The 24051-nt window shown below is 45.5% G+C and overlaps 1 protein-coding gene across 43 annotated transcripts in view; it reads left to right on the top strand.

Annotated features, from left to right (window-relative positions):
• The window catches only part of LOC134933540 (protocadherin gamma-B1-like), a 543090-nt gene extending 520125 nt beyond the window's left edge, over positions 1–22965 (top strand). For 29 of the 43 annotated variants that reach the window (XM_063928845.1, XM_063928836.1, XM_063928848.1 and 26 more), the window contains exons 2-4: positions 2550–2614; positions 6597–6688; positions 20259–22964. In XM_063928845.1, coding sequence (XP_063784915.1) covers positions 2550–2614; positions 6597–6688; positions 20259–20476 — 375 coding nt within the window. In that variant the 3' untranslated portion in view covers positions 20477–22964. Of the gene's footprint in view, positions 1–2549; positions 2615–6596; positions 6689–20258 lie in introns of all 43 variants that reach the window. The other 14 variants (XM_063928846.1, XM_063928835.1, XM_063928813.1 and 11 more) reach the window with 2 other exon arrangements.
• Positions 22966–24051: the final 1086 nt, after the last annotated feature.

The following is a 24051-nucleotide window of genomic DNA, read 5'->3' on the forward strand; positions in this document are numbered from 1 at the left end:
TAGCGAACGAAAGGTTAGCAGAACTGCTACTAAATCATTCCTTGCAGTTTCTGAGTAGCTCCAGACCTACTCCTAGACTGCGATCACCTCAGTCTGTTCAGTTCCTGGTTTGAAGTCACAAACACGCCCTGCGTTCGGCTAGCCACTCCCCCGCTCCTCCAGCCACTCCTGCGTTTTTACCTGGCACACCTGCGTTTTTTAGCACACTCCCTGAAAACGGCCAGTTTCCGCTCAGAAACACCCACTTCCTGTCAATCATACTACGATCACTCGAGCAATGAAATAACGTCACTCGAGCTTGTGTAAATCTACAAAGTTTTGTGTGAAAGTACTTAGCGCATGCGCGCTGCGTACCATGCGCATGCGCATTTTTGCCGTTTTTTCACTTGATCGCTGCACTGCGAAAATCGGGAGCGAGCGAACAACTCGGAATGACCACCATTGTGTAGGAGTTCTTAGTAATCTGAAGGAACGTGCGTAAAACACAAAAATCTGTTCTTTTGGGTTTTTTTATCTGAAACAAGATATGGTGCAAATGTTGGTATTGTGTTTCCAAGGTTCCCCATCTCTGTTCACTGTATGTATTGTCACCAATAGTGTCATCTACTGTTGCGGTAGCCTGGGTTGTGCTGTCATTGTATATAATAGATTGTGCAAATAATATTGGCAGATGGTGGCATTCTGGCATTTATACCGTAGATGCCAGAATGCTGGAAAATAATCTGCATCTTAAAGCATTCATGTTACATCATCTCTGGTTCATTCCTTTTCCGGCAATTGATTAATCTATGTAACATTCACAAGGTATACTCCCAACCAGTGGTAGATCAGAGGTGGCGCTCTAGTGCTGTCCAAAATTCAAATAGGGGAGACACACCAACTGCCAGTGAGTCCCAGTCGGTGATGTTGGGCTGTGTTTGGAGTGGCAGTTGGTGCGGTTCCCCTATTTGAATTTTAGAAAGTGCTGAAGCCCCTCCTCTGGAGCCGCTACTACTCCCAACTGCCCACACCGTAATTGCCACTGTCGGGTAACTTTGACCCCCCCCCTCCATTCCAATTGGCACCCTCATCATGGGAGATATTCAGTTGTTAAAAAAGTCACTTGGGTGTCTGTTTTTTCCTATCTAATAGACTGAAAAGTCAGTTAGGTGTCTTTTTTTTCCTAACAATTGAATTTCCCCCACTCACCCCCCTATGAATGGCATTAAAACATTTATGTGTAAGTCTTTCATGTTGGAGGGATCACTTTCCAATAAAGATCATTATTCTGTAGTTAGTATGATACATGTGGCCTGTGTTTCTGTATTGCACCAATGGGTGTATATTAGCATCTTCACATTATGGGGGAGATGTATCAACACAAACAACATATTAGGGCGGTATTCAATTCTTTTCACCCTCTTCCACACCCATTCTGTTTCTGCTGACGAGCGTGGTATGATAATTTCAGCTTGCTACCACCAGGGTTGCGAGGGCGCCCAATCCTTTATGCAGCTAAACCTGATTACAATGGGCGAAATATGCGCGATAACAGGGATCACTTTAGAAAGGAGATTGGGCGCGATATATCATTTGAATACCGCCCTTAATGTTTGACAGGACAGTAATATAACAATCCCTGTCTTCAACAATCTATAGCAGTATAAGACAATCACTGAAGCAGTTGATGCCTCATACAGCTAAATGTTTATTTGCACATGAATAATTCAGAATTTATTTCCAGCCTCTCTGTTGTATATAACAAGTGTACATGGAACCTGCTTATACCTATAAACTTTATTTCTGTTTATACTAACTTTATGTCAATATTTGGACAGAATGCAAACATCTCGTGTGCTGCCAGAAGCAATAAAATCTACATAAGTATTTGTGTACAGTATACATGTTATGTGTTTATAAAAGAAACACAAAAACCTTGTACTGTATATTATAACCATTTATTCCTCACCATGAATTTTTATGGATGTTTGAAGTCAACTTGGAGTTGACTCGTATAATGTTTATTTGCTCATGGAATTCATCTGTGACCTTGTGACCTATACTTAGGGCTACATTGTGTCATACATGTAAATGATATATAAATGTATACTATAAAGCAAAATATACTCTTGGAAGATGGTACAGATCTGTTTAGCCAAGACTTAAACTTTGCTAAACCGGTCTGTACCATCTGGCACGGGTATATTCTGCTTTATAATAAACAATTCTAGTTTAATTACAGCAACAGAAAATTAAAATGTCTAATTAATACTGTAAGCATCTTAAAAACATTGTGTTCTTATAAAGACCAATAAGTGTGCAATAAGCCGCTGCTGTGGGACTACACATCCTAGCATGCCCTGCCACAGTTTTGCTATAAGGGCATGCTGGGATTTTAGTTCAGCAGCAGCTGGAGGGTTTCTTATTGCCCACCCCTAGACATACGTACAGTATCTTTTCATACCGTCTCCCTGGAAGGTATGACAAGTAGGTAAGTATGATGTAATGTTGTCTCAGTACGGCATATAAACAGAACACCAATTAAAGACACTTTTCTGTTTTATTTCCAGCAGGCACAACCTAACACAGACTGGCGTTTCTCCCAGGCTCAGGCTCAAAGACCCGGACCCAGTGGGTGAGTCATACTCAGTATTAGTGTTCTCTATACTTACGTATATATGTCCTATGTCATCATTTCTAGCCTTGCAACAGACTGATCATCACTAAATATGAACCAGCGTTGTCATATAAAGTCAGAGCTTCAGTCCAGAGATGCTTTTAATCAAATATTACACCCTAATATGAAAGTTACTTCCAAATCCCATAGGCAGGTTACAGAGGCATGTTGCTACGCCTGCAATTTTTTTAAAGGAGCTAATTATTTCTATCTTTACTCTATGGGGGTCATTCTGACCCATTCGCTCGCTGCGTTTTAACGCAGCAGAGCGAACGGGTCCCTACTGCGCATGCGCCGTAGTGTGCCGGCACATGCCAGATGGCCGAAGGCCGTAGTAGGGATGCGATCGCCTCTGCCTGATTGACAGGCAGAGGCTATCGCTGGGCGAGAGGGGGGTGGAACTGTGGCGTTTGGCCGCCGTTTCGTGGGTTTGGTCCGGCCAACGCAGGCGTGGCCGGACCGAACGGGGGGCGGGCCGCAGCGGCTGCGTGACGTCACAGGCAGCCGCTGCGGACCGGGGAGCGATGAGTAGCTCCCGGCCAGCACGCTAAAGCTGCGCTGGCTGGGAGCTACTCTTGAAGTGCAAAGGCATCGCCGCTTCTGCAGGGGGGGAGGGGGCGGCACTGACACGCGGGGCGGACTAGCCCTGTGCTGGGCGTCCCCCCGCATGTCAGTGTGAATGATCGTAGGTACGATCAACTCGAAATAACCCCCTATGTTACACCAAATATGTTTCCGCTTTGTTTACTGGCTCCCAGATGATATTATTTGTATGCAAGCAATGTACAGTAACTATTTCATGCCATTGTATGCCAAAGGGGCTTATTCTGTGTCACACTGAGCGGCGTCTGTGCCTGACTCATTGGCCAGTCGCCGGTGGCACATCTGCGACTTATGCAAATGCCGCTACAAGCCCTCACCCGTGTGTCCGAATGCTTAGCCACCTCCTGGTCACCACCTAGCAACGCCAAATACATGTTCAAGATATTTCTGAGACTATTCATTGGGTTCTGGATGATAGTTTGGCAGAAAATAGGTCAACCTCCATGTGGTCGACATACATTAGGTTGACAGGTAAAAAAAAGTTCGACATGGTAAAAACTCAATTAAAAATAAATTCATTAAAAAAAGTTCAACATGGTCAAAAGTTCGACATATAAAAGGTCGACAGTGCTTAAGGTCGACAGGTACAAAAAGTCGACGGGTTCAAATGGTTGACATGACAATGGTCAACGCACATATGGTCGACACAAGTTTTGTTTCTTTCATGACTTTTTCATCATTTATTATTCAAGTGGACTACAATTGGGAATAATTGGGGTCACGTGTGGTTTAAAATGATAAATGGCACCCAGAAAACAAATGTAAACTTATGTCAACCTTTTCTGTGTTGTCCATTTCCACGTCGACCTTTTGACTGTGTCGACCTTTTGTACCTGTCGATCTTTTCAGGTGTCTACCGTTTACATATCAACCTATTGACCCTGTCAACATTCTTACCCTACCGACCTCTTGTATATCAACCATAGGGGGTCGACCTATTGAACTAATTATAGTTAGCCTTAATGATCCACCCCCATGTCCATCACTATCGCAACCTGGATCAGCTGTCTCCACACCGGAACAATGTTGAATTGCACCAGGGGGTTTTATACACTGCTGCTACTTGTAGCGAGTCGGATACTTAATTATCTGGGTCCACCCAGGCCACCATAATGACTAGGCCCCAAATTATATAAATTATTTATTTTTAAAACCACTTAAATTTTGTATTGCAGCACATACTGTATACGGCTTTATCAGAAGTGTATTATATAATCCATAAGCGAATGTCTTTGTAGCCGGTGGTTCTTGTTCAAAATTTCATTCTGAGAAAATAAATATCACTTAATCGGATATACTGTAAAACAACATAGAGTAAATTACATGTATTGGCCACTGTATCATTATGAATATATATCTCCTAAACTGTAGTAATGTTTAGCAATGTAAATGACAGGACCAAACGGGTTGGCTATGGGTGAGTGGCAGTTGGGATACCGACGACGGGATCCCAATGTTTAGATTACCGCAGGGGAGGGTGAGCGCAACAAAGCTTCTATGTCGTGGACATCCACGAGTGGGAAAGGTCCCTTTCAGTCGGCATGCCGGCTGTCGTTCTTTTCACCGGGGCAATTCTGGCGTCGGTATAGTTACTGGCGAACATGTTGGGCAGATGTAGTAGCCTGCGAGATGCCGCCTTGGCGAGTTATCAGCGAGACTGCCTAATGTTTTAAAGGGGCAAGGTGGGTTTAAGTGAGTGCCCCTTTAAAACATTGAGCAGTCTCACCTATATCCAGCCTACATTTAAATGAGCAGTAATTCTGGGAACTGATGCACAGATCATGAGAACGCAATGGGGTATATTTACTAAAATGGGAGATCTAATTAAGATGGGATGTTGCCCATAGCAACCAATCAGATTTTGCTTGTCATTTATCTAGCACATTCAAGAAGATTATACCTGAAATCTGATTGGTTGCTATGGGCAACATCCCATCTTAAATAGAACCCCCATCTTAGTCAATTTACCCCATTCTGTCAGGTTCAGCAAACTAGGAACCAGTGACATTATCGAGGCAGATGGTACCTACGAGATGTTACTGGGTGCTGTTGAACTGGTTTACGTTTAATATTCACATGACCAGTGCTCCATAGAGCGAGATGCCTGCATCCACTCTGCATATACAAGGGGAGAACATAAAGTGCACTAGTTAATGAATTATGTAGGATGTGCTCTTCCATGCAAACATTGAAATTTAAGTGGCCCATTTAGCATGCTCCGGGGGAGATGTGTCAAGGGTTGGAGAGAGATAAAGTGGAGAGAGATAAAGTACCAACCACTCAGCTTCTGTCATTTCATAGGCTGTGTTTGAAAAAGTTTCAGAAGCTGATTGGTTGGTACTTTATCTCTCTCCAAGTTTTGATAAATCCAGGCCAAAGTTACAAATGTCTCATTTAAAAAAACAATGAAGGAATCCTGATTAGATTTGTGAATCATGAACTAAGCCCACTGGTCGTTCTTTTAGTGAGGTACTCCAATTTTAATCACTTAACTGGCTAGGAAGCAGAGGGACTGTGAGGCCGGATCAAAAGGTCGACATGGTCATTACGTCGACATGTGAGAAGTAGACAGTCGAAAATGTTAATACAGTGAAAAGGTCAACATGGATAGCGGCAGCTGCTGGAAGATTCTTCCAGCAGCTTCTGCTATCTCACGTCCCTCTGCCGGTATCTCACGAAGTTGCCTCACGGTCCCTCTGGCAAGTGATTAAGAGAAAAATATATCATTCTGACCCTTAAGTTATATGCTACTCAGAACTATAAGGGACCAACTCAGTTCTACATGATGTGCTGACTAACATCACGAAGTGTTCGGCTGCGCGCAAAAATATATTTTTTAGACAGTAAAATCACAAGTTTGGTTGTTGATGGTTGTCATATGTTGGAAAAATAAGTAGTCATATCGTCGACAGTCACTAAGTCGACAGTGAATATGCCGAAGGGAAAATGCAGACCAACACGGTTGTAATGTTACTTAAAGCAATTTAACTGTGTCTGTAGTATAACGTCAAACATGGGAGCGTTATAAAACTTGGAGAATTATAGAATGGAGAGAGATAAAGTACCAACCAATTAGCTCCCACTTGTTTTTTTTTCTTCCAAACACCGCCTGTAACATGACAGACAGGGGCTGATTGGTTAGTACTTTATCTCTCTCCACTTTATTTCACTCAGAGCTTTGATAAATCTCTCCCATGGGTGACTGTCTACCCTCAAAGTGTCGTAATGGTTTATGTATTGTAAACATTCCTGCTCAGAGTCCCAGTCAGGACCAGTAGACAACTGTCACACGTACACTTGGCCCGTCTATAAGAAAACACCTTGGGTTCTCTTTCAGAGCACAGCAACCCACAGAAGAAGCTGGAGTGTGGCCAAACAACCAGTTTGAAACAGAGAGACTCCAGGCGATGATCCTGGCATCAGCAAATGGTCAGTTTCTGGGATGAATTTAATAACTTTTTGATCAAGCAGATTTTGTTGCAGTTAGAGAACAGTAACAAATGTAAAGTACAGTATTTGTAGTGTGATATTCAGCCTGGTATTGTATAACTAGGATGTTTGACCCCTCATTCACCGGGATGCTAGCTATTCTGGTCTCCGTATTATCCCATCTGTGTCTCTCCAGCTGCCGTCTATCTATGGGGGATATTTATCACAGAGGAGAGAGAGATAAAGTACCAACCAATCAGCTCTTGTCATTTCACAGCCTGTTTGAAAAATGACAGATATGAGCTGATTGGTTTGTACTTTATCTCTCTCAATTTAACAGAACCTCTCTACAAGCTTTGCTAAATACCCCCCTATGTTCTCTGCAACCTCAATCTCCTAGTAGCTTTTGACCCTCATGCCCTATCTGTGTCTCTTCAGCTTTATGCTCCCCCCCCCCCCCCCCGTGGCTCTATAGCCTCATGCCTCCCCCCTGTGACCCCCCCCCCAGCCTCATGCCTCTTCATGTGTCTCTCTAGCCTCAGACCAACCCCGCCTCTCCAGCCTCATGCCTCCCTCTGTGACCCCCCCCCCCAGCCTCATGTTCCCCATGTGTCTATTTCATCTCTATCCTCGCTCCAAGCTCTCTCTGTCACTTCTATCTGTCACCCACTCATCTCTGTCCCCCTCCCCTGTCTTCCTCTCTCTCTAACCCCTTTAACGGGGGGTACTTGTGTAGCTATGGAGGGGGAAGTCGTTGTTTGAATGGGGGCAATTGGGGCGTGCAGGGGGTTGTGCTAGGAGGGGTCACCGGCTCCAAGAACAGATGCCTTCAAGTTTCTACCCACACCACACTTACCAGTCTCTCTCATCTCTGTCCCTTCTTTCTCCCTGATGTTTTCTCTCTTTTCTCTCTATCCCCCTCCCCCCCCCCCTCTCTCTCTCTCTCTCTCTCTCTCTCTCTCTCTCTCTCTCTCTCTCTCTCTCTCTATCATCTTGTCTATTTCTTAATGGGAGAAAATCCCTAATCCGTTTAAGATAGGTGTATTGGTCCCTAATTAAGAAGCCCCCGGCTAGAGATAGCTATAACTGCATATGGCCGTCGGTAGTTTACGCTTACAAAGCATGGGGAAGAATATTTACAAGCTCAGGATGGCGACAGCAGAATCTGTGGACAAGATATAGACCATTGTTATTAAAGAAAAGCATTCCTCCTTTGCAAAACATGTTCAAATATTTTTTATATATTTTTGTTAGCAATATTCTTTTTTTTATTTTGTATTTTTCTTTTTTAATGTCTGCTGTTTGCAGAGTGAGCTGTGGTAGGATCTTGGCTTTGGGTATGGTTCATTGGGTTGACCTAGATTGGGTCAAAAGTCAATAGGTTGACAGGCAATAGGTCGACATTGTCATTAGGTCGACAGTGTCATTAGGTCAACATGTGAAAGGTCAACAGTAGAAAAGGTTGACACAGTGAAAAGGTCAACATGGAAATAGTTGACACGTTTTTATTTTGGTTTTTGGGTGTCATTTTGTATGTTAAAGCACGTCACCCTAATTAGTGTATGGCTTCTCTGTCTACTTTTTACATGTTGACCTATTGACCTTGTCGACCTCTGACCCTATCGGCCTATTGCCTGTTGGCCATATGGTGCCGACCTATCATGTGGATACCCACAGCTTCATCTAGAGGACATTTTATTATATTTTACAATGTGACACCTCTTTTATTTATGTATTTATTAATGTATTCATTCATTTATTTATTTAGCCAAAAGAACCAAAAATGAAATGTGTTGTAGTGCGTTGTACAGCAGCTCTTATTTAATAATACCATGCATAGATCACTGTTAGTAATATTTAGGGATTTGTCTCCATGGTTACAGTTAAGTATGATGCATTTCTTCTATAACCAACAATATTATCAATTATCATTAGAATAACTATCATTATCAGTCATCATCTTCCTGAGAAAAGTGTTCACAAGCTTCTACCAGACTCATGTACTAATGTAGAGAATACATGTATAAACCTGCAGGATAGAAATGTATATATTACAGGGTTGTGCCTTTATACATCTCTGCAGAGGCACTGACATAAGTGTGGAGTTGTTGCAGACCTTATCATTGCCTGAGACGTGCCGCAGTGTGTCTGAGCCTGAGGTTGTAGTCTTTACACTGGTTCAGTATGATTTGCCGATGGACGGGATGCCGGCTGTAACTATACCGACAGTGGCATCCCGTCCATCATAATCCCAACAGGCCACCAGAAAGCCCCCTGACCCCCATCTGCCCCCTACCCTAACCCTCCCTTGTGGGTGCCTAACGCTCCCCGGTCGTGCCTAACCCTAACACTCCCTGGTGTTGCCGTACCCTAACCCTCCCCGGTGGTGCCTTACCCTAACCCTCCCTGGTGGTGCCTTACCCTAACCCTCCCTGGTGGTGCCTTATCCTAACCCTCCCTGGTGGTGCCTAACCCTCCCCGGTGTTGCCTAGCCCTAACCCCCCTCATGGTGTCTTACCCTAACCCTCCCTTCCCCGCTGCCTAAACCTGACCCTCCCCGGTGGTGCATAACAATAACCTCCGCTGCTATGTGCTTAACCCTCCCTCCCAGGTCCCTAACCTTCCCGGCCCTGCACCCTAACCCCCCTTCTCCTGCCTCATCCTAACTACCCCCCCCCTCCCCACACACACACACACACACACACACACACCACCACCACCTCCTGGCAGGACACCAGCGAGTCCCGCTTTTCGGACGATCGGGATGTTGGCTGTCGCTAATGCAACGCCGGCATCCAGTGCATCGTCAGTATCTAGACGCCGGCATGGCATCCTACTTCGGGAACCCAGCGTCGGTATATCGTCCGCCGGGATCCCGTCTGTCGGGAAGCTAACTACTTCCCCTTTACACTGTGCACCCTTTATCACTAGCCCTTTAGTGACTGGATGGCTGAAGGTTGGGCTACAGCTGATTACAACACATCTGCTATTATAGCTGCACTGTGATCCGAGCTGTGTGCTAGGTTCAGCATTACACAACACTTTATAAACACAGGAAAGAATGAGTAACCGTATAGATAAATACCAAATGCTTTGTGACTGTGTACTAGGGATGGCCATTGACTATTAATGGTTAACAGACATTAATGGTTTGTCACCGATTGTTTTGCCATAGATGTCAGAGAGTCTGGCAATGTTTTGTTTTTCCCTCCCCCGGGCATGGAGCCGAGCTTCCTCTTACTCGGATAAGACAGAACACACAGCGCTGTATCACTCTGTCCCTCTCTATCAGTAACAGATCGGACACAGAGCACCGTATCATTCCACCTACTGTCACAGGGGGTTGTTACATAATATCCATCTAGGAAACATTTCTCTATATTCATATTTTACTCAGCGCTTTATAAGTGGAAGTATAAAATGTACAATATAGACAGGGCCGGTTCTAGCCCTTGTGGTGCCTCGGGCGAAAATAGGGGCGTAGCTTCATAAAGGGTCGTGGTCAGGTATGCCCCCTGTAGAGTTGTGCCCCCATTTGTGCTCCCTGTCGAGTTGTGCCCCCATTTGTGCCGCTTACAAAAAAAATAAAAAAAAATTAATTAATACTCACCATCCCCGCTCCTGATTCCCGACCGCTGCTTACCTCCATCTCCGGCCACCAGCGCCGCTCCTCTGATCTATGGGAGAGACGTCACGTCAAGACGTCTTTTCCATAGCACAGCATAGACACTAGAGGTCAGTTGTGACCCATAGTGTCTATGTGCCGCTCCCACAATGCCGTGCGGTGCATTGTGCAGCTGTGACAGCACAGCATCGGGGGGCACCACCAGTAGCGGATCTTGCTATGGCGGCGCCGCCCTCCTCCAGGCCTAGTCTAGTATCCACCTAGACCAGGCCTGGCCAATCTGTCGCTCTCCAGCTGTTGTGAAACTACACTTCCCAGCATTCCCTGACAGAGTTTTAGCATCCCCTAATAGCAAAACTGTGGCAGAGCATGCTGGGACTTGTAGTTTTCACAACAGCTGGAGAGCCACAGGTTGTCCAGGCCTGACCTTGACAGTCTGCACATGATGGGCAGCAAGTCACCCTGGAATCATGTGACATGCTACAGTAGGTAAACAATATATGGTATCAAGCATCATTTTTAACATACCTCCCAACATTTAGGGGGGAATTCATCTAGCTGCTACGCTAATTTATCTGCCTTATTGATCCCTGGGGCTAATCAACTAGCACTGAAAACAGCCCACAGACTGCACTTAACAGGGATTTCAACATGTGGTAAAAATGTATTCAACAGGTGGCAAGCCAGCTGCTGTGGAACTACACATCTCAGCAAGCCCTGCCACCGTTTTGCTATTAGGGCATGCTAAAACTGTCTGGGCATGCTGGGATGTATATTCCCACAGCAGCTGGCGGGCCGCATGCTCATTACCCTTGGCCTAGAACAGAGGTGGAGAACCTTTTTTTCTGCCAAGGGCCATTTGGATTTTTTCAACATAGTTCGCTGGCCCTTTTTGAATTGCCCCCCCCCCCCCCACACCCCCCAATGCGCATGCTCTCCTAGGAAAGTAGGCATGTCCTTATACATAATGCCCACATTAGTGCCCCTTGCATATAATGGCCACAGTAATAGCTGCTCACAAATACTGCCCCCATTAATGCCAGTTTCACATAATGACCCAGTATAGTGGCAGCTAAACATAATGCCCCAGTATACAGACAGTTACACATAATGCCCCAGTATAGTGCCAGTTACACATAATGCCTCAGTATAGAGCCAGTTACACATAATGCCCCAGTATAGTGCCAGTTACACATAATGCCTCAGTATAGTGCCAGTTACATATAATGCCCCAGAATAGTGTCAGTTATACATAATGCCCCAGTATACAGCCAGTTACACATAATGTCCCAGTATAGTGCCAGTTACACATAATGCCCCAGTATAGTGCCAGTTACACATAATGCCTCAGTATAGTGCCAGTTACATATAATGCCCCAGAATAGTGTCAGTTATACATAATGCCCCAGTATAGTGCCAGTTACACATAATGCCCAGTATAGTGCCAGTTACACATAATGCCCCAGTACAGTGCCAGTTACATATAGTGCCTCAGTATAGTGCCACTTATACATAATGCCCCAGTATAGTGCCAGTTACACATAATGCCCCAGTATAGTGCCAGTTACACATAATGCCCCAGTATAGTGCCAGTTACAAATAACACACCAGTATAGTGCCAGTTACACGTTATGCCCCAGTATAGTGCCAGTTACACGTAATGCCCCAGTATAGTGCCAGCAGGGCACTCACCACCACTGCAGGATAGGTCCTATACAGACTCCTGCACACCACTGATCCAGGTCTTGGGTCAGCTCCACACCGCAGCACAGCCACAGCCATTCCTCCTGCCCGCAGCAAGCAGAGCAGACCTCCGTTGAGATCTCTGTTCAAAGGTGCCTCGCATCACCACCCGGAGCCGTCTCCTACCCACTGCATCATGGGAGATGTAGTTTTCTTACACTGTACACTGTATACACTGCGCGGGGTATGGCTCTACACTCTGCAGCTGCCCTTTCAGGGCATGGGCCGGATAAGGCCCGCATGCCGGAGGTTCCCCACCCCTGGCTTAGAGGATACATTTTGTGAGGCTTTCCTATTTTAGTTGCTGTCCACACAGCCAGATGCTGGAAATCACTTTTATAGATAGTGGGGCACATGTATTCCAATGTAACTACAACACCACCACTGCACACTGCACTAACTGGCCAGCAGAGTGCTCAGGCGTTTTTATAATGCAGTTTTATATTGTTTGTAGTGTATAAAGATGTCATTGAAACAATAACATTAATATAAATAATATTTTGGCAGTAAAAAAGTGTTAACATATTTACTTTGCTCGTGGTAGTTAAAATGGGATCGGTATGAAATACCTCCAACCAAAATCCCAATGGTTGAAATCCCAACAGCATTTGACCGACGGTCAAAATCCCGACAAGGTCAAAATCCCGACCTGGACAAAATACTGACATTTAAAATACCGACAAGGTCAAAATACTGACATGTAAAATGCCGACAGGTCAAAATACCGACATGCGTTTTTCATTGGGGGTTTTGTGTGTATGTCGACATAGGTCGACATGGACACCATATAAGTGTACCGCGTCCCCTCGCATGGCGAGCACACTTCGGGCACGATGCCTCGCTGCGCTCGGTACACTATTATATTCCCCCTCCAGGTCCACTGGGATGGTAAAGTATGAACGAGTCGGTTTCAATGAAAAAATCATGCAAAACTCATGTCGGCATTTTGACCTGTCGGCATTTTACATGTCGGTATTTTGACCTTGACGGTATTTTAAGTGTCGGTATTTTGTCCATGTCGGGATTTTGACCTTGTCGGGATTTTGAACATCAGTCAATTGCTGTCGGGATTTCGACCGTGTGAATTTTGATTGGAGGTAAATTGACTGCATCCCGTTAAAATGTATAGTACAGCATATTACCCCCATTCCACGTTACCTGCAATAAGACATGTAACGTTAGTGTAGTGTTTATTACGCATCTCACAGTGTGACATCATTCTGCGCCTCCTGCATGTGACAGATAAAATAGATTTTTATTGAACATTTAATAAGAATTTACTTACCGATAATTCTATTTCTCGTAGTCCGTAGTGGATGCTGGGAACTCCGTAAGGACCATGGGGAATAGCGGCTCCGCAGGAGACTGGGCACAAAAGTAAAAGCTTTAGGACTACCTGGTGTGCACTGGCTCCTCCCCCTATGACCCTCCTCCAAGCCTCAGTTAGGATACTGTGCCCGGACGAGCGTACACAATAAGGAAGGATTTTGAATCCCGGGTAAGACTCATACCAGCCACACCAATCACACCGTACAACCTGTGATCTGAACCCAGTTAACAGCATGATAATAGAGGAGCCTCTGAAAAGATGGCTCACAACAATAATAACCCGATTTTTGTAACAATAACTATGTACAAGTATTGCAGACAATCCGCACTTGGGATGGGCGCCCAGCATCCACTACGGACTACGAGAAATAGAATTATCGGTAAGTAAATTCTTATTTTCTCTGACGTCCTAGTGGATGCTGGGAACTCCGTAAGGACCATGGGGATTATACCAAAGCTCCCAAACGGGCGGGAGAGTGCGGATGACTCTGCAGCACCGAATGAGAGAACTCCAGGTCCTCCTCAGCCAGGGTATCAAATTTGTAGAATTTAGCAAACGTGTTTGCCCCTGACCAAGTAGCTGCTCGGCAAAGTTGTAAAGCCGAGACCCCTCGGGCAGCCGCCCAAGATGAGCCCACTTTCCTTGTGGAATGGGCTTTTACAGATTTTGGCTGTGGCAGGCCTGCCACAGAATGTGCAAGCTGAATTGTACTACAAATCCAACGAGCAATAGTCTGCTTAGAAGCAGGAGCACCCAGCTTGTTGGGTGCATACAGGATAAACAGCGAGTCAGATTTTCTGACTCCAGCCGTCCTGGAAACATATATTTTCAGGGCCCTGACTACGTCCAGCAACTTGGAGTCCTCCAAGTCCCTAGTAGCCGCAGGTACCACAATAGGCTGGTTCAAGTGAAACGCTGAAACCACCTTAGGGAGAAATTGAGGACGAGTCCTCAATTCTGCCCTGTCCGTATGAAAAATTAGGTAAGGGCTTTTATAGGATAAAGCCGCCAATTCTGAGACACGCCTGGCTGAAGCCAGGGCTAACAGCATTACCACTTTCCATGTGAGATATTTTAAGTCCACAGTGGTGAGTGGTTCAAACCAATGTGATTTTAGGAACCCCAAAACTACATTGAGATCCCAAGGTGCCACTGGAGGCACAAAAGGAGGCTGTATATGCAGTACCCCCTTGACAAACGTCTGAACTTCAGGAACTGAAGCCAGTTCTTTCTGGAAGAAAATTGACAGGGCCGAAATTTGAACCTTAATGGACCCTAATTTTAGGCCCATAGACAGTCCTGTTTGTAGGAAATGCAGGAAACGACCCAGTTGAAATTCCTCTGTAGGGGCCTTCCTGGCCTCACACCACGCAACATATTTACGCCAAATACGGTGATAATGTTGCACGGTTACATCCTTCCTGGCTTTGATCAGGGTAGGGATGACTTCATCCGGAATGCCTTTTTCCTTCAGGATCCGGCGTTCAACCGCCATGCCGTCAAACGCAGCCGCGGTAAGTCTTGGAACAGACAGGGTCCCTGCTGGAGCAGGTCCTTTCTTAGAGGTAGAGGCCACGGGTCCTCCGTGAGCATCTCTTGAAGTTCCGGGTACCAAGTCCTTCTTGGCCAATCCGGAGCCACGAGTATAGTCCTTACTCCTCTCCTTCTTATGATTCTCAGTACCTTGGGTATGAGAGGCAGAGGAGGGAACACATACACTGACTGGTACACCCACGGTGTTACCAGAGCGTCCACAGCTATTGCCTGAGGGTCCCTTGACCTGGCGCAATATCTGTCTAGTTTTTTGTTGAGGCGGGACGCCATCATGTCCACCTTTGATTTTTCCCAACGGTTCACAATCATGTGGAAGACTTCTGGGTGAAGTCCCCACTCCCCCGGGTGGAGGTCGTGTCTGCTGAGGAAGTCTGCTTCCCAGTTGTCCACTCCCGGAATGAACACTGCTGACAGTGCTATCACATGATTTTCCGCCCAGCGAAGAATCCTTGCAACTTCTGCCATTGCCCTCCTGCTTCTTGTGCCGCCCTGTCTGTTTACGTGGGCGACTGCCGTGATGTTGTCCGATTGGATCAACACCGGCTGACCCTGAAGCAGAGGCCTTGCTTGACTTAGGGCATTGTAAATGGCCCTTAGTTCCAGGATATTTATGTGAAATGACGTTTCCATGCTTGACCACAAGCCCTGGAAATTTTTTCCCTGTGTGACTGCTCCCCAGCCTCTCAGGCTGGCATCCGTGGTCACCAGGACCCAGTCCTGAATGCCGAATCTGCGGCCCTCTAGAAGATGAGCACTCTGCAACCACCACAGGAGAGACACCCTTGTCCTTGGAGACAGGGTTATCCGCTGATGCATCTGAAGATGCGATCCGGACCATTTGTCCAGCAGATCCCACTGAAAAGTTCTTGCGTGGAATCTGCCGAATGGAATCGCTTCGTAAGAAGCCACCATTTTTCCCAGGACCCTTGTGCATTGATGCACTGACACTTGGCCTGGTTTTAGGAGGTTCCTGACTAGCTCGGATAACTCCCTGGCTTTCTCCTCCGGGAGAAACACCTTTTTCTCTGACTGTGTCCAGAATCATCCCTAGGAACAGCAGACGTGTCGTCGGAATCAGCTGCGATTTTGGAATATTTAGAATCCACCCGTGCTGTCGTAGTACTACTTGAGATAGTGCTACTCCGACCTCTAACTGTTCCCTGGACCTTGCCCTTATCAGGAGATCGTCCAAGTAAGGGATAATTAAGACGCCTTTTCTTCGAAGAAGAATCATCATTTCGGCCATTACCTTGGTAAAGACCCGGGGTGCCGTGGACAATCCAAACGGCAGCGTCTGAAACTGATAGTGACAGTTCTGTACCACAAACCTGAGGTACCCTTGGTGAGAAGGGCAAATTGGGACATGGAGGTAAGCATCCTTGATGTCCAGAGACACCATATAGTCCCCTTCTTCCAGGTTCGCTATCACTGCTCTGAGTGACTCCATCTTGAATTTGAACCTTTGTATGTAAGTGTTCAAGGATTTCAGATTTAAAATAGGTCTCACCGAGCCGTCCGGCTTCGGTACCACAAACAGCGTGGAATAATACCCCTTTCCCTGTTGTAGGAGGGGTACCTTGATTATCACCTGCTGGGAATACAGCTTGTGAATGGCTTCCAATACCGCCTCCCTGTCGGAGGGAGACGTTGGTAAAGCAGACTTCAGGAACCGGCGAGGGGGAGACGTCTCGAATTCCAATTTGTACCCCTGAGATACTACCTGCAGGATCCAGGGGTCCACTTGCGAGTGAGCCCACTGCGCGCTGAAATTCTTGGGACGACCCCCCACCGTACCTGAGTCCGCTTGTAAGGCCCCAGCGTCATGCTGAGGACTTGGCAGAAGCGGGGGAGGGCTTCTGTTCCTGGGAAGAGGCTGCCTGCTGCAGTCTTTTTCCCCTTCCTCTGCCCCGGGGCAGATATGAGTGGCCTTTTGCCCGCTTGCCCTTATGGGGACGAAAGGACTGAGCCTGAAAAGACGGTGTCTTTTTCTGCTGAGAGGTGACCTGGGGTAAAATGGTGGATTTCCCAGCCGTTGCCGTGGCCACCAGGTCCGATAGACCGACCCCAAATAACTCCTCCCCTTTATACGGCAATACTTCCATATGCCGTTTGGAATCCGCATCACCTGACCACTGTCGCATCCATAACCCTCTTCTGTCAGAAATGGACAGCGCACTTACTCTTGATGCCAGAGTGCAAATATCCCTCTGTGCATCTCGCATATATAGAAATGCATCCTTTAAATGCTCTATAGTCAATAATATACCTGTCCCTGTCCAGGGTATCAATATTTTCAGTCAGGGAATCCGACCAAGCCACCCCAGCACTGCACATCCAGGCTGAGGCGATTGCTGGTCGCAGTATAACACCAGTATGTGTGTATATACTTTTTAGGATATTTTCCAGCTTCCTATCAGCTGGCTCCTTGAGGGCGGCCGTATCAGGAGACGGTAACGCCACTTGTTTTGATAAGCGTGTGAGCGCCTTATCTACCCTAGGGGGTGTTTCCCAACGCGCCCTAACCTCTGGCGGGAAAGGGTATAATGCCAATAATTTTTTAGAAATTAGCAGTTTTTTATCGGGGGAAACCCACGCTTCATCACACACCTCATTTAATTCATCTGATTCAGGAAAAACTACGGGTAGTTTTTTCACACCCCACATAATACCCTTTTTTGTGGTACTTGTAGTATCAGAAATGTTCAAAACCTCCTTCATTGCCGTGATCATGTAACGTGTGGCCCTACTGGAAAACACGTTTGTTTCCTCACCGTCGACACTGGAGTCAGTGTCCGTGTCTGGGTCTGTGTCGACCATCTGAGGTAACGGGCGCTTTAGAGCCCCTGACGGTGTTTGAGACGCCTGGACAGGTACTAACTGATTTGCCGGCTGTCTCATGTCGTCAACAGTCTTTTGTAAAGTGCTGACGCTATCACGTAATTCCTTCCATAAGACCATCCAGTCAGGTGTCGACTCCCTAGGGGGTGACATCACTATTACAGGCAATTGCTCCGCCTCCATACCATTTTCCTCCTCATACATGTCGACACAACGTACCGACACACAGCACACACACAGGGAATGCTCTGATAGAGGACAGGACCCCACTAGCCCTTTGGGGAGACAGAGGGAGAGTTTGCCAGCACACACCAGAGCGCTATATATATACAGGGTTAACCTTATATAAGTGTTTTTCCCTTATATAGCTGCTGTATTGATTAATCTGCCAAATTAGTGCCCCCCCTCTCTTGTTTTACCCTGTTTCTGTAGTGCAGGACTGCAGGGGAGAGTCAGGGAGACGTCCTTCCAGCGGAGCTGTGAGGGAAAATGGCGCTTGTGTGCTGAGGAGATAGGCTCCGCCCCCTTCTCGGCGGCCTTTCTCCCGCTTTTTTAAGGAAAAACTGGCAGGGGTTAAATGCATCCATATAGCCCAGGAGCTATATGTGATGTATTTTTCGCCATCTAAGGTGTTTTTATTGCGTCTCAGGGCGCCCCCCCCAGCGCCCTGCACCCTCAGTGACCGGAGTGTGAAGTGTGCTGAGAGCAATGGCGCACAGCTGCGGTGCTGTGCGCTACCTTATTGAAGACAGGACGTCTTCTGCCGCCGATTTCCCGGACCTCTTCTGTCTTCTGGCTCTGTAAGGGGGCCGGCGGCACGGCTCTGGGACTCATCCATGGCTGGGCCTGTGATCGTCCCTCTGGAGCTAATGTCCAGTAGCCTAAGAAGCCCAATCCACTCTGCACGCAGGTGAGTTCGCTTCTTCTCCCCTTAGTCCCTCGGTGCAGTGAACCTGTTGCCAGCAGGACTCACTGAAAATAAAAAACCTATACTTAAACTTTTTCACTAAGCAGCTCAGGAGAGCCACCTAGTGTGCACCCTTCTCGTTCGGGCACAAAAATCTAACTGAGGCTTGGAGGAGGGTCATAGGGGGAGAAGCCAGTGCACACCAGGTAGTCCTAAAGCTTTTACTTTTGTGCCCAGTCTCCTGCGGAGCCGCTATTCCCCATGGTCCTTACGGAGTTCCCAGCATCCACTAGGACGTCAGAGAAAAATATTTACATTTTTAAGTCAAAAACTGCAGAACATATTTATTTAAACAAAAGAAACGTTATGGGTTTTTTTATTACAATACACTAGACAAACAACAGGCTTTACTTTTTTTCCCCCAAAAGAATATGAATGAGGCAGTTAGTGACATTCAATACTGTGTAATATCTCCCACATTGTCAGATATAAATGGAGAAGGGGATGTGCTTGCTACGGAGTTCTACTGTATATTGGGTCATCACTTACAATGGCAAAACCATAGCATGACTCTTTCAGTACTCTCCATGTGTAGAGCAAAGAGCTTCTATGCCCTAATAGTGTACTCATTAACCTATTCTAGCACAGATGGAGCACACTTATCCAAAAAATGTTGCTTGGAAGAGTTCACTGAAGTATGATATAATATGCAATACCTTAGATGGGGTGATCCTCCAATCCAGTGGCTCCCCCTTGAGGCTTCAAGAATCCAGAGATGAGCTTCTGCCTCCTTCTCATCTCTGGTTAGTACAGGACGTCTATCAACAGTCAGGAGACTCACAAACTTGGGGAGAGTCTCCCGGGAAACTCACCCACAAACCCACCAGCCACCTACCACTTCTTAGGCGAAGTGGGCAGGTGTAAAGGGCATGCTGAAGCTGGGCCACAATTACTCAATTACCAACACCCCCTCCCAGTGTCGAACTGGGGCAAGAAGGGCCCACCGGGGAAATGCAGTGGTAGGGGCCCATGCTTAAGGGTGTGGCCAGACAATAGTGGAGGTGTGGCCAACCACCACAGAGTCCCGGCTAACCAGCAGAGAGTACATGGGCTGGGTCCCTTGATAAATATATATAGTAAACACTGCTTGTACATGCATGGTAATGTAGAAGATTAATAACAGGAGGAGGTGGGCCCACAGGCAGTAGGGCCCACCGGTGGTTTCCCCTGTTCCCCTATGGGCCAGTCCGACCCTGCCCCCTCCTGTGAACTTCAGTTCACATCAGTACTAGGTTCATAGGACAGCCACCTGTTTTAATCAGGCAATCCTGCCTTTTTGAATGGATCAACTTGTATTTTTGCATTTGGCTTGGTCTATATTGTTCCTACTACAGTACTAGAATGTTATATCAGAAATTGCAGTATCACATGCACATTGCTTATGCGATTCGCCGTTTACCTGATCTGGCTCTTTATCCTGCGTTGTATTAATTGAAAAGTGCTTTATAATGGTATTTGTTTTTACAATTTTTCAATACCTTCCGCTAATTGTTATTTCTTTGGTTCCCTACAGAAGCCGCTGAAGGAGGTGCAGCCATCGGAGCAGGAACCGGTACAATGGGTCTTAGCGCCCGCTACGGTCCACAGTTCACACTGCAACATGTCCCCGACTACAGACAAAACATCTACATTCCCGGAACGACATCAACACTCACCAACGCCGCCGGGAAACGTGACGGAAAAGGACCTTCAGGAAACAAGAAGAAATCTGGCAAAAAAGAGAAGAAATAAAGACGAATAGTGGCATGCCAGTGACACCGACAGGGCAGATTTCTGTGCGAACACCCCCCTCCCCTCCCCCAGCCCAAATTCCAGAGAGATCTTGAATGTCTTAATTGCGGTGAGAAAGGAAGCAATGATTGGATTTAGTTGTATCATCAGGGCTAGTGGTAAGGTCCCCTGTGCTATTAGAACTTATCATGAAGATACTAGTCTGGACACTGGATCTCCGTGCCCTATTGAAATGAGCCAATGTTTTTTTGGGGTTGACTTGTTACTATATTTTGCAAGGTCATTTCTTAGCCAACGATGTACTCTTTATACATACAGTTTGGGTCCAGCCTCGCTGGTAGTGTTCCTCTGGCTTGCGGAACCTCTTCCAATGTACATATGTATTACTAGATAATTATTTATAATTTATCATCATCAGAGAACTTATGAAATGTTATCCCACATTGCAAACACTTTTGACCGCAGTTGCTTTTCCTTGTATTTTGAAACAAAACAAAAGTTCATGTTTGATTTTAAAATCTAGAATGAATTCCAGTTATCTTGGGAGAAGATGAGGAGAGTCCAGTGAAAATGTTAACAGTCGGGAGGAGCGTTATAAACGTTGATTCATAGAAACTGCGCCATTTGGGATCATTGTTATTTTAATAATCACTTTCAATCGCCATTTCTACAGGAATTATTTTATTCCCCTTGCATGCTTGTATCCAGCATGGAATTTTACATTCTTTATATGGAATGAAGAACACGTGAGCCTGTAGAAAGGCAGGCCAGACACTTAGAGGATAAGAAGTAAGTACTTATAACAAGGATTATGGGGTATGGAGAATACATGTAGGGGTCGGATAAGATGAAGAGGTTTTTGCTGTACTTTAGTAAACTGTTGATTTGATGTCAAACTAAAGCCTTCAGGATGGAGTCACCATGGATCTGCTGAAATATGACAAAGGGCCTGATTGAGATGCACTGAAGGTTACCGCTGGGGGGCATAGATCGGAATTGCATGGAGATCCATGCAGATTTGATAGGTGTTCCTGGGCGGAGACTTCCATCAATGGGCGTGTTGGCGTCAGGCAATGTACCATCTATGTATGGCGGCCATGTACCATGAGGTTGCTGTTATATCCTGTGGCACAGCCGATGTCCACACAATGGTGCGACTATTTGCGCACCAAAGCGGATTACAGACACAGCCAGGGAGCATCTCCGTAGGCAGTACATTGGCTGCGGCTTTAGCATCGTTACACAATAGCAGCTGCGACAAGATTTGCAGCAGCTATGGCGTTAGGGTCCACCCCTTAATCTGGTCCAATGACTCTGTCGCATAATTCAGAGATCTATGAAACAATCAACTATTCCAAATAGGTTATACTAAGTAAACCAAAATCACAATCGCAACAAAAGTGTTCGGTTGCAATAAACAAAACAGCTGTCGGATGACAATAACCTGAGGCGTGGCTGATATCCAAATCAGTTGACAGGTGATTTAATGTCTTAAAAAAAGTGTATACAGTAGATATTTATGACAAAAGCAAAGTGAGTGAAAAAAACAAAAGGTTCATGTTATAATTTGTACCCAAATACTCATTTCATGTTTATTTGTTGTTGACTTATTGTTCTGTTATTACATATTTTTTCATGTGATGTAAGGTAGCTGCTAAAGTCAGTAGAACACATTCTTAGGTTATTTTATATATTTCTCATCATACCACGTACAGCTCTGAGTCTCTCTGTGCTCACTGATGCAAAACTAGAGGGAACCAATGAAATACTTTAAACAATAATCATCACAAATATGGCTGACAATAATTTTTTATATGCAATATTGCTTGCGTTACGGTTTTTGGAATTTTTTAGGCATATAATCATTTCTGATTCCTTGAGCAGTAAAGTGTCGTGTCCTTCAGCTTACTGCTTGGCAATGAGACAGAACCGAATTGCTTACATGAATATAATATGAAGCATTGTATACTAACCTTCACGTTCTATGCCAATGTATTTTATGACTTCAGGTTGAAGTACCAAATGCAGCAGTCTTCACCCTTTACATGGGTCCTACACAATAAATGTACACAACGTGTAACACTATTGAATAGGGCAGTCACACAAGTAATTTAGCGGTAGGTGACTTTTTTTCTTTCTTTTTTTTAGATATTTTAATTTACTTTTTAACTCAATTTTCAATGTAGTATAGCTGGTATTGTAATATAGTAATTTAGTAATAATGTGATCCTTTCATGCCTTTACCTAACTTGTGGGCTGCAGTATTTTAATTCCTCCTGTATCTTTCTATGTGGTTTGTGAAATGAATGTACATTCAACTTAATGCATCTGTCCTTTGTGTCTGAACTGTGCTTAACTACTATAAATATTCTTTCACCCTCCCTATGCCCGTATAGACTAATGTCAATGTATTACACTCAAGTTTTATACAATAATATTTATATTCCTTTTTCTTTCATTGGAAAAAAAAACATAAAAAAAAATAAAATGTTTTCTTTCAAAAAAAAAAAAAAAATGATTGTGACTTTATTCCACCTTTGTGTATTAGTTGTCATTTACCCAAGTAAACTTGTGTGTTGCTGGTTTTACTTTCATCAGGTGCCATACATATGGAAGGAAAAAGTATGATTCTTATGTATGTAAATAAATGTGCCAGGAATTCTCACCGTGCCTGGGGAACATGTGTCAAAACCCACATACAAGCACTTCTGTCACAAATAAAGTTAGGTTGTAACTTCCCCCATCCAAGTGGACATATTAGATCCATTTGCTGCAATATCGGGCCAAGGGCGAGATTTATCAAACCTTGGAGAGATAAAAAGTGGAGAGTGATAAGGTACCAACCAATCAACTGCAATATATATATATATATATACTGCTCAAAAAAATAAAGGGAACACTTAAACAACACAATGTAACTCCAAGTCAATCACACTTCTGTGAAATCAAACTGTCCACTTAGGAAGCAACACTGATTGACAATCAATTTCACATGCTGTTGTGCAAATGGAATAGACAACAGGTGGAAATTATAGGCAATTAGCAAGACACCCCCAATAAAGGAGTTGTTCTGCAGGTGGTGACCACAGACCACTTCTCAGCTCCTATGCTTTCTGGCTGATGTTTTGGTCACTTTTGAAAGCTGCCAGTGCTTTCACTCTAGTGGTAGCATGAGACGGAGTCTACAACCCACACAATTGGCTCAGGTAGTGCAGCTCATCCAGGATGGCACATCAATGCGAGCTGTGGCAAGAAGGTTTGCTGTGTCTGTCAGCGTAGTGTCCAGAGCATGGAGGCGCTACCAGGAGACAAGCCAGTACATCAGGAGATGTGAAGGAGGCCGTAGGAGGGCAACAACCCAGCAGCAGGACCGCTACCTCCGCCTTTGTGTAAGGAGGAACAGGAGGAGCACTGCCAGAGCCCTGCAAAATGATCTACAGAAAGCCACATATGTGCATGTGTCTACTCAAACGATCAGAAACAGACTCCATGAGGGTGGTATGAGGGCCCGACGTCCACAGGTGGGGGTTGTGCTTACAGCCCAACACCGTGCAGGACGTTTGGCATTTGCCAGA

This window comes from Pseudophryne corroboree, chromosome 6 (genome assembly GCF_028390025.1).
Source record: "Pseudophryne corroboree isolate aPseCor3 chromosome 6, aPseCor3.hap2, whole genome shotgun sequence".
Taxonomy (NCBI): Eukaryota; Metazoa; Chordata; class Amphibia; order Anura; family Myobatrachidae; genus Pseudophryne; species Pseudophryne corroboree.